Source organism: Tachypleus tridentatus, chromosome 12, assembly GCF_004210375.1.
Source record: "Tachypleus tridentatus isolate NWPU-2018 chromosome 12, ASM421037v1, whole genome shotgun sequence".
Classification (NCBI taxonomy): domain Eukaryota; kingdom Metazoa; phylum Arthropoda; class Merostomata; order Xiphosura; family Limulidae; genus Tachypleus; species Tachypleus tridentatus.
This window is the reverse complement of record NC_134836.1, coordinates 46,069,741-46,081,749: the sequence shown is the minus strand read 5'-3', so window position 1 is coordinate 46,081,749 and position 12,009 is coordinate 46,069,741. Positions and strand designations below refer to the sequence as shown.

The 12,009-nt window shown below is 30.5% G+C and overlaps 1 protein-coding gene across 1 annotated transcript in view; it reads left to right on the top strand.

Annotated features, from left to right (window-relative positions):
- Positions 1–12,009, top strand: part of Dip-C (dipeptidase C) — a 38,408-nt gene that overhangs the window by 11,590 nt on the left and 14,809 nt on the right. The window contains exons 5-9 of the mRNA XM_076469146.1: positions 3,903–3,950; positions 6,964–7,025; positions 7,670–7,714; positions 8,418–8,493; positions 9,209–9,255. Of these exons, the coding sequence (XP_076325261.1) occupies positions 3,903–3,950; positions 6,964–7,025; positions 7,670–7,714; positions 8,418–8,493; positions 9,209–9,255 (278 nt within the window). The remainder of the gene's footprint in view (positions 1–3,902; positions 3,951–6,963; positions 7,026–7,669; positions 7,715–8,417; positions 8,494–9,208; positions 9,256–12,009) is intronic.

Here is a 12,009-nt window from a genome sequence, read left to right as displayed (position 1 = left end):
GAAAATGGTAGAACTATCAATGAACAAACTCATTGTAATAGACCTCACAACCTTCTGTATTAACACAACTAACAAGAAGATGGTCTTGTGATATCTCAATGCCTGTCACTAGTATACATCAAACAGGTGTGTTAAATCCTAGTATTTGGCTTAGGTATTTTGATGATTCTTTTATAAGATGGCCACACAAACACACTGAAGAGAATATTCAGAATTCATTAACATTAAAGAAGATAATGAACTTCCATTCCTAGGTATGCTGGTTATCAAGTCACATAACTACAGCCATTTACAGGAAACTTGCAAATACTGGTACATACCTCAACTATAAATCTGCTCTAGCAGTATAAAGACTGGAATTGTAAAATGCCATGTTTCAAAAATAAACAATATTTAGAATAGTGTAAAAACCCTTAAATGGCCTGTCACTTATAGTTACTTGGACTGAAGTGTTTCAGTTTTAATTAACTTGGATGTGTTGAAAATGTGATGAATTTTGAAGGTTTAGAGACTCGTATAGTAGAAATGATTAAAATGTATACTCAAAGTAAATATAATTGTTATATATATATATAATGCATTTTATTATTTGTACATAATCATGAGTGAAAGCTAAGTTCTTGGAATTTTGTTTTTAATTATTGTTCATGTAATATTTTTTTCTTATAGATATTCTGAGTTATTTTTGAGACATAACAGTTGCATTTAAGTTGTTTCATATTAAGTAATTATTAAGACTAAACTCAGCTTATGTTTGTTCACACATTTGCTTTACTGAGCCGTTACATTAGTAAATTAATATTTATAATTGTTAAAACATTAGTATGTGAGTGGAGATACTGAAAAGTGGAACAGTTATCACTGTTTGTACAGCAGCGATGGAAACTGATTACACTGGGGAACACTCATTTTGTTGCATTTAAAAAAAAACCTTTCTATAGTCAATTTGAGTGTGTTGATTTCAAATCTGAAGTCGGTTTTTGTCTGCAAGCTACAGATTTTATGCAATTTGACTTTATCGTCCAATGAAGGCAAGCCTTTGAAAACTGGAACAGGACCTTCTTCAGAGTGTGGAGCAGGCCAAATAGCTGAGGGAATGTTCGGATACGTAATCTTATGTCGGTTTTTCTTCCCAACACCCGTTGTGTTTACCATGCAGAAATAACAGTCAGTTACATGGTTGGTGGGTTTGCGGCAAATCATTGGAACACCAAAAGGCAGACCATTGTGTTTTCCTTTGGTCCAGTCTCGAAGCATTTTCTTACAATTGTGGCACACAACATGAGGAGCCCATTGCTTGTCTTGATCACAAAGATGAACTTAAAAATATGCCTTGTAGGCACGCTTGACGAACGAGGATATGTTACGTCTCTGACGATTGAGTGTGTAGCATCCACATATGTAGCAGAAGGCATCAGGCTTGTTTCTGCAATGACATCTATTTTTGGAAGCCATGTTTGATCTGAAACAAAAGAATGATCAAAATATTAGAAGCTATCTATATATATGGACGTGAAAATGCTTATACATGGTTTACGCAAGTTCACATTTGTACAATTTCATTAACCTCAAATTGCATACAAACTAGAGCTTGTAGAGAAAAACTAATTTCAGATTTGAAATCAGCGCCTAAAACTCCTTCAGAATCAGTTAAAATATCCAATGCAACTCAAAGTTACTGAAAAAGTGTTCCCCAGTGTTATTCTAAACTAAATATCTATCATGAGTGTGAATTAAAACAATTAGTGCAGTTACACTCTAAATAATTATAGTTAACATAGCTTGTGTTTGTTTGCCTTTGTATTATTATTACTGTTAGTAGTGGTATTAAAGGCACTATTTGTTATTTAGAGTGAGTGAAAAAAGAGGGGGGGGAAGAAGGAAATGGTAAAAAATCTGAACAGGAAGTGATTAACTAATAAAGTAAATAAATATCATGTGCATGTGATTAACTAATAAAGTAAATAAATATCATGTGCATGTGATTAACTAATAAAGTAAGTAAATATCATGTGCATGTGATTAACTAATAAAGTAAGTAAATATCATGTGCATGTAATTAACTAATAAAGTAAGTAAATATCATGTACATGTGATTAACTAATAAAGTAAGTAAATATCATGTGCATGTGATTAACTAATAAAGTAAGTAAATATCATGTGCATGTGATTAACTAATAAAGTAAGTAAATGTCGTGCATGTGATTAACTAATAAAGTAAGTAAATGTCGTGCATGTGATTAACTAATAAAGTAAGTAAATGTCGTGCATGTGATTAACTAATAAAGTAAATAAATATCATGTGCATGTGATTAACTAATAAAGTAAGTAAATATCATGTGCATGTGATTAACTAATAAAGTAAATAAATATCATGTGCATGTGATTAACTAATAAAGTAAATAAATATTATGTGCATGTGATTAACTAATAAAGTAAGTAAATATCATGTGCATGTGATTAACTAATAAAGTAAGTAAATATCATGTGCATGTGATTAACTAATAAAGTAAGTAAATATCATGTGCATGTGATTAACTAATAAAGTAAGTAAATATCATGTGCATGTGATTAACTAATAAAGTAAGTAAATATCATGTGCATGTGATTAACTAATAAAGTAAGTAAATGTCGTGCATGTGATTAACTAATAAAGTAAGTAAATGTCGTGCATGTGATTAACTAATAAAGTAAGTAAATGTCGTGCATGTGATTAACTAATAAAGTAAGTAAATGTCGTGCATGTGATTAACTAATAAAGTAAGTAAATGTCGTGCATGTGATTAACTAATAAAGTAAGTAAATGTCGTGCATGTGATTAACTAATAAAGTAAGTAAATGTCGTGCATGTGATTAACTAATAAAGTAAGAAAATGTCGTGCATGTGATTAACTAATAAAGTAAGTAAATGTCGTGCATGTGATTAACTAATAAAGTAAGTAAATGTCGTGCATGTGATTAACTAATAAAGTAAGTAAATGTCGTGCATGTGATTAACTAATAAAGTAAGTAAATGTCGTGCATGTGATTAACTAATAAAGTAAGTAAATGTCGTGCATGTGATTAACTAATAAAGTAAGTAAATGTCGTGCATGTGATTAACTAATAAAGTAAGTAAATGTCGTGCATGTGATTAACTAATAAAGTAAGTAAATGTCGTGCATGTGATTAACTAATAAAGTAAGTAAATGTCGTGCATGTGATTAACTAATAAAGTAAGTAAATATCATGTGCATGTGATTAACTAATAAAGTAAATAAATATTATGTGCATGTGATTAACTAATAAAGTAAGTAAATATCATGTGCATGTGATTAACTAATAAAGTAAGTAAATATCATGTGCATGTGATTAACTAATAAAGTAAGTAAATGTAAGCATGTGATTAACTAATAAAGTAAGTAAATGTGTGCATGTGATTAACTAATAAAGTAAGTAAATGTCGTGCATGTGATTAACTAATAAAGTAAGTAAATATCATGTGCATGTGATTAACTAATAAAGTAAATAAATGTCGTGTATATGAAGCATCAGTAGGTTTTCAGTTATGACATACCATTGTTTTGTAAAATTTTCTTTGCAAAACAAATTAGTTTGTGCCAGTAAAGAATTGTTCATTGTTCACAAGCCGTTAGTGTACTAAAAGTATAGTAAACTTAAAACGTGTATCATAGCATAATTAGTCTCAGAAAAATTGGTAAGTGTATAATAATGGTCATTAGCTTTAACTTAAGATATGAATAACTTCATTATTGGTGTATTTTCCATAAATTTAAATAGCTGTGTGTAACTCATCTTGTTATTAAAGGTAAGTATAATCAGTAGTTATGGGGAGAAACCATTAAATTTAAAATGATTTATATAAATGAACATATAGATAAATATGTTTCCATATTGAACAGATTGCGAATGTTTTGACTGGATTAAAACCTGACATGCTTTTGACTCTGGTAAGTTTTCATTTGTTTTTATTATTTATTTCATGAGGTTTGCATAACCCATAAATTTTAATGATAATCAAATAACTGTCAGTAAGGAATGGTTTTAGGCGACCTGAATATTTTATGTTGAAGGGTCAGTATACTATCCTGCCACTTCCTGTCCATAAAGTTACAACTTTTCCACACCATTTGAAAGGAACTCTTAGATTATGAACATCTTTTCTATAATGTATGTCAAAAGTTGTTAGTAGCTGCAGAATATCTTTTGAAAATCTAAAAGTATAATACTAAAATAATGTTTATGATTTAATATAGAAACTAAAACTATATTTAGAGTGAAAAAGTAAACTCAAACTGAACTACCTTTATTGCCTAACCTTGTTAGAATTTTGTTCATGCAAATAACAATATACATTATTCATGTTAAGGGCATAAAATATTTTTAAAAAATCTCCATAGTTGTTCTTTTTTAGTTCATCACAACTTTATTTTTATGAAATTCTGTTAGTTTTTTTTTATTCCATTGTAACTTCCTGTACTTTTTATGCAGATATAGGTGAAGTTTCACTAAAACTCCCACATAATCTCAATTTCTGCTTCTCGAGTATTATCTGATGGTGGAACAATTCAATTCAGTTATATAGAAAGAAACTTGCATATTTAAAAACTATACAAGAAACAACTAATTTACTATATTTTTATGTACATAAGGAAGCTTCTTTCTTTGATCACATGTGCTAAGTATTTCACAACAATGCTTTTACATTATTTATATTGGTACCCATCAAACATTATTTTAATACCATAATTAATTTAATAGATTCAATACTTTCGTGACTTATTTATTCTATATCATTCAGTTCCTTCTTGTTATTGGCATCACCTTGGATTTTCATTTCTTGGTATTTTCACATAGTAATTTTTCTCTTTTGTTACTATATTTTTATAACAGTTTGTTAAAATTATAAAATTTGGGAATTTTTCTTCTTAACTGCAGAAAGCCTTTTTCCTTCTTGACAGTTTTTGTCACCTATGTTCATTTTAACCTGTATTCATGTATGAAAAGACCAAATACATTATGGCCTCATAAAATTTTGACAATTTTGTAAGGGCTCTGTGATCATTAAATTGATAATTTTTACACTAAGAAACTTTTAAGTGTGTATTTATCATTTAATTTTTATGAGGAAGGTTGGCAATAGAAGTGCATTTGTTTACATAAATTAACATCCTTACCTACAGTGGAGTGACACCAAATTTAAAAAGTAATGTGTTAGGTTATCCAGAAATAAATGTTTTTGAACTGAGAAGTTTGGAAAAGTATAAACCAGCATTGTAAAACATGCTTTAACCCAAGTAAGCATCATTTGCTTCAACACACTTTTCCCAATGTGTAACAATGTTGTTTATGCCCCTGCTGTAGAAATCATAGTTTCTATAGTCAGTGAACTCCATGAAAGCTTATTCTGTAGCTGCCTGGTTTTGAAAGCATTTATTGTTCAAAAAGTTGTCAAAGTGCTTGAAAAATGAAAATCTGTAGATGAAAGGTCTGAGAACTAAGGTGGATGAGGCAGAACCTCGATTCCCAATTTGTTCAATTTTTGAAGCATCATCCTTGACAGGTCTCATAACACCATTTTTTTTTTTTTTTTCTATTCAGCTCATGTGGAACCCACTTATCCAACTTTTTCATCTTTCCAATTGCATTCAGGTTGGAAATTGTTGATTTGCTTATGCCTAGCTTTTTTGCAAGTACATACTGTTGTGCAAGGGTCTGTCTCAACTGCTTCCCTTAATGCGTTTTCATCTAAGGATGGCTTCCTTCCATGACCTTTGTGGTCTTCAAGACTTTCAATTCCATGTTGAAACCTGTACGTGTAGTAACAGATCAAAGGCCGAATGCTTGGTTAATGTCTCATGTAGTTTTGGTAGCTTTTCTTCCAAGTTTGAAGTCTCAGAGGAACATCAGATGAAAGTCCCTCTTGTTCATGATGCCTTTGGGATTACAAATCTTACTCAGAGTAGAGTTGAAACAGCAGACATTTAAGACACCTTGTAAGCGAAAAACATTGGATTAAACCAACTAACCAACAATAAGTTGCTTAGTATTCAGCTTCTAAATGTCATTGTAAGAATTCTGACATTTATTTCTGGACAACTTAATATTATATCATATCATATGTATATAGGCAACATATTAGAATCTGTCTTAACTGTTTCCTTGTGAATAAAGGGGATAAATGGGTTAATTGAGCCATGGTAATGCTGCCTCTGGATTATTAAAGCAAAACAAATAATATAACAAAATTACAGATTTCTAAGTATTATTTTTATCATTGAAGTATAAATATTTATTAATCTCAAATATATTGATTTCCAATTGCTGTAATAGGTGTTGAAATAATTATAATAAAAAAGTAAGTTATGATGTCTGAAATGCATAACACCCAGTTAGGAAAAAATGTTTGGTGGATTGCTTCTTAATATCTTTTATTATTCAGTCCAAGATGTGGAGAGATAAACATCTTAAACTCCTTGCACTATCTGGAATGCATGGCCAAACTCCCTTTAATTTTCTTGCTATAAGGAAGTATAATTGATTCTATAATCCCATACAAGACATGGCAGTTCTTGGTTGTGAATTTTGTGCCATTTAGGATCCAGTTACTCAGTTCTATAAAGTTGTTTTTGTAAGTTCTTTGATAGACATGGTCAAAGAAAATTTGTAACCACTGTAAGATGGCTAAGTATACCACTCATTTGAATGTAAGGATTTCTTCTCAACACTGTTGAAAAGTGAGTTCTTTTGGCAGTAAAGTGTTATTTTTCTGAGGTTAATAGATTGAGCCCTATATCAAAGAATATATTTGAGTATCAAAAACCATGATGCACCTATCTATAGTAATTTTATAATAATGTTCATTAGTTTTCTGTTACTTGTGGGGTTTATTGTCAGTATTATTTAAATGAGCACATTGTTAATGGAATAGTTTGGTTAATTCCAAAAATACTTTGTTTGCAGAAAGGAATAAACACTGATAGTGGTAAAACCTGTAGAGAGGCTGCATTTGAAGGGATTGGTCAGTGAGTATGCTAGTACATCCACTTGGGGATTGTTCAGATATTTTTATTTATTCTTTTACTTTTTTTTTTCGAGATTTCTTTTAAAAAACGTATAAAGAACATGTTTTACTTTCAAACGAGGCCCAGCATGGCCAGGTGGTTAAGGCACTCGACTCGTACTCTGAGGGTTGCGGGTTTGAATCCCCATCCCACCAAACATGCTTGCTCTTTCAGCCATGGGTGTGTTATAATGTCAGACAATCCCATTATTTGTTGGTAAAAGAGTTGCCCAAGAGTTGGCAGTGGGTGGTGATAACTAGCTGCCTTCCCTCTAGTCTTACACTGATAAATTAGGAATGGCTAGTGCAGATAGCCTTTGTGTAGCTTTGTGCAAAATTCAGAAACAAAAAGAAAGTTTCAAATGCACCAGTGTTTAAGTTGTATTTTAAAGGCAATTATTTTTAATTTTCTTGAAAGAAATATCTAAATTATTTTTGATTATTGGAGAATAATCCACATTTTTCTGGTAATTGTTTTTGATTTTTAATATTTACATTTGAATAATTTTGCAAAGTTATTTTAACACTTGTAGGTTTTTACACTTTAAAGAAACTTTTTTTTAAGAATTGATCTTTGAGAATTATTTACTTTTTGACTTTTGATAGGTTTAAAGTGGATAACAAATTACTTCACCCAGAAATAATGGAATGGTAGGTTTGAAATTTATCATCACATGGATATATGTACTTTCTCTTTTGTTCAACTAACACATGGTTAAAACCAAAAAGCCATTTATCATTTTTTGATGTAGATTATTAGAAAACCATTTGAAGTTTTAGTTTACAGTTAATTAGTACATTAGATCAATGTATGGTACAATTTATTTAATTCAGTTGTCATTGGACATTTTCAGAAAACCTTGTGCTTATTAGCTAACTAATGTAACTGATGTTATTAATTATTCAACTAACATGTTCAGATAGACATTTAGTAAAGTTAATATGATTATTTGCACTAGAAAAAATTGTATTTAAATTTGGAACCTGTCGTATACTAGTGTTCTGTCAATACTGTAAATCATGGCATTCTGGTTATAATGTTTCTTAACACTGCATACATCCAGTAAGAAGAGTATAAGTTAGCCAAACTGGTTACTGAGTAAATTTAGGCTTTTCTCATATGTATATATATGTGTGTGTGTGCATGTGTATTGGTAGCTTGCTGTAATGAGAAGTTTATGATGGCGTCTAGTTTTGTACTGTTTGTGGAATGTAATTAAGATATCAAACAGAGATAATCAAAAAAATATACACTTGTAACTTCAAACTTTAAAATGATGTAAAAGTCTGGCATCCAATTATATCTTGTACAGTGTTTTTATTTAAAAAAGTAACAGATAATTTATTATTGCAGCCGTGTTATCAAGACACCTTTGGAGATTGAGATTCTTCGCTACACAAATCGTATTAGTTCAGATGCTCATAAAGAGGTTGGTATATAAATAAATAGGGGAATGAGCATATAACTAAAACATTATCTTCATGCCAAGAAATAGATACAGAGAAAGTGAGTTTTAAAAGACTTGTATATTGGTCTATCGTTGAAACTAAAATTGCATTAATCATTTATGGATATGTGATTTAATTCTTCAAAATGCCATTAACTAGTTCCAGTTAGTGCCTTTCTGAATTGAGAAACTTATCTTCTTTCTTATTGTGCATAAAGATGCATCATTGATTGATTAGAAGTAGCACATCTATATTAAATTCCTTTTCAAAATCACTACAGGAAAATTCCCAAAATCAAATATATCCTGTTACTCATGATGGATTTAGGAAAACTGTATTGTAGAACTGGAAAATTTCCATTAATTTACTTAAATATTCACATAAAAAAAATCAAACACTTTATTTGTAAGCCAGTGAAGTAATTAAGATACTTTTACTGGTGTACAAAAAAAACAATAAGTGTACCTAGAATAATTTGTTGGTAACTATTATATTGGCATTGTAAAAGTCAAAAGAACTTTTAATAGTTTCATGGGAGATTCTCCTCTTATTAAAATGTTTTATGACAAATAATTCTGTTGCTGTATAATATGTACGTAAGGCTGTGGCTCACATTTAAAAAAAAAAAAAAAAATGTTTATTACCAAATATGATTTTGCAAGTGCTCTTTGAATTATTTTTATGATGTTTGTGTAGGTCATGAAGCGTGTTCGTATTGGAATGAAAGAATACCAACTTGAAAGGTAAAGATAAATTCTACTGATGTATTAACCCTTTTGCAATAGTTCGGTATAATATACACGGGTTTGTATACACATTTGCATACGATAAGTATTTATACTATAACTTTTGATGCAGTGTGTTTATCTTTACAAAATTTGGTAGACTTTAATAAAGACTACAAGTTTTTTTGTAAATAAAAAAATTTTTTTTATGAAGTATTTTTACTGTATATTTGTTTGTGAAAAAAGTATCAACTCTGTTTCATTACTAATCCAAGTGCAAAGTCATTTTCATGTTATGATAAAGAACGACCATTCTGTTTCAAAAATTTCATATATTATTTGAGTAAACTCTTAAAATCTCTTAAATACATTTCAAGCATTTGTTTTCAGTAAGATTTTGTTTATTTTCTCTGCCCTAACTATGTGGGATCTGTTAATTTGTAACCATCATAAAATATAAAAATTATGCTTTTTTCTTGCTAGAATGACTGCAGGTGCCCACCAGTGGTGCAACTGTGTGTCTGCGGATTCCCACTGGTTAAAACCGGGTTTTAATACCTGTGGTGGACAGAGCACAGATTGCCCACTGTGTAGCTTTGTGCTTAATTTTAAACAAACAAACAAATAAATTAAGCCACATAATGTTATATATTTATTTTTATTATATTGACTTTCCAGTGTTACCTAGTTAACATTACATACTCTGCTTTGATGTGTTGCATGTGCACTTGAGTTACTGTGTTCAGTAACACTGAATGATCTCTAATATTTACAAAGTGATTTTGTCTTGGCTGTGTTGTAGTCATATTTCAGTTACAGTAATACCTTGCACAGTGTGGTTAATACATTGGACAAAAACACTGCACTCATTGAATCAGCACTGAACAGAGAGTAGTTTCAATAGCAAAAATAATGATACATGAGTATCTTAAGGAATTTTTTCAGAGTAGAAACAAACTGTTAGATTAGTTAGAAAAAAATAATAAACACAAATAGTTATGAAGTAAAACAAAAACGAAATTAATTGAACTTGATTTTGCAAAAATGAAAACTGCAAAAATTTACTGATTAAAGAAAAATTTAACTGATCTAAGTTGCACTATTTTCTTTTCTTTATGGAGTTCTCGGTAGTGTTGAATGACATTTTCTAACATTTGTCAGGCATTAATGCTGCGTTCTGTCTGGATCATGATTCATAATTAAGTCTGAAGCAGTTTCCACTGTTATAAACAATTTTTTCAAATTCCTGTTGGGAAAATTCTTTTTCACACTCTTCACTATCACTTTCGTCACACTGTGGACTTTCTTTTTCACACTCTTCACACACTGTGGACTTTCTTTTTCACACTCTTCACTATCACCTTCATTACACTGTGAACTTTCTTTTTCATATGCCCACTCTTGGTCTAAATTAAGGAGTGTATTATTGTTGAGAGCTTGAGAATGCAAGTCAATGCACTCTTGAACATTAGCCACTTCCAAAGACTCAGATCCAAGATTGTGTCCAATTTTACGACATCTTTGAAAACATCCCCAAATTCAGACTCAAAGCTACAGTAATCGCTTATGCAATGAGGCAAAATGTACTTCCACACTGCTCTCGTGTTACTCTCGCTAACTTCGAGCCATGTTTCGTTGAAGTTTTCAATAGCATTCTTGATGTTGTAATCATTCCAGAATTCAGTGAAATATAATGCAGCTTCTCTAGTTGTAGCCTTTATTGCTTGATAAAAAAATAAACTTTAAACGTCACAATGGCACCTTGATTCATTGATTGCAGTAGAGATGTATTAGGTGGAAGAAAATGAATTTTGACATTTTCATTAAAGTTACAAAGCCATGTTGGATGACCTGGCTCATTGTCTAATAACAACAAAGCTCTAGAGTCAAAGTTGTTTTCTTTGCAGATGTGTTCATCTGCAGGGCAAAAATAACTTTTTAATCAATTATCAAACAAAATTTTCATGACCCATACTTTTTTATTTGGTTGTCAAACAACTTGGAGAGTTATCTTCACACAATACACAAGCATGGGTTTTAATTTAAAATTGTCAGATCCATTTTCTGCCTAACAACAGTGTCAAAAGATCTTTTGATGTCTTGTAACCTGGCTGAGTTTCTTTATTTTCTAATAGAAGAGTTTTAGAAGGCATTTTTTCCTAATATAAACCTGTTTTGTCAACATTGAAAATTTAGTTATCTTTGTACTCACCCTTTTCAATAATTCTATAAATTCATTTGGAAATGTTTCAGCAGTGTCTTTGTCTGCACTTAAACTTTTGCCTACAATGTGAACATTATGAATCCCTGTGCATTTTTTTAAAATAAAAGAACCAACCATGACTTGCAGAAAATGTTCCATTAGTTGCCCCGTCTCCATAGTTTTCTTTAAGGACGTTGGAAAGACTTATAGCTTTCATTTGAATTTCCGTTTGACTTAAAGGAATTTACTTCTGATTGTAATCTTCTATCCATATTGATAGCAGATGTTCTATATTCTTCTATAATTAGAAGAGCTCCTTTTCTTTACAATTGTTTTTGAGGCAAAAGAGTTGGTAGCCATTCCATACTATTTGTACTGATTCTTCTACAATTCTTCTTACAGATGATTCATTTGTTCCTTTTTCTCATGCGAGCTTGGTAAACGAAGCGCCTTCTTTATGGCATTTAATGATTTCAGATTTCTGTTCTAATGTCAACCATTTACTTTTCTTTGGCTCGGTATCATCACACTTTCTTTTTTTCACTCATAATAAAGGGATCTCGGTAAAA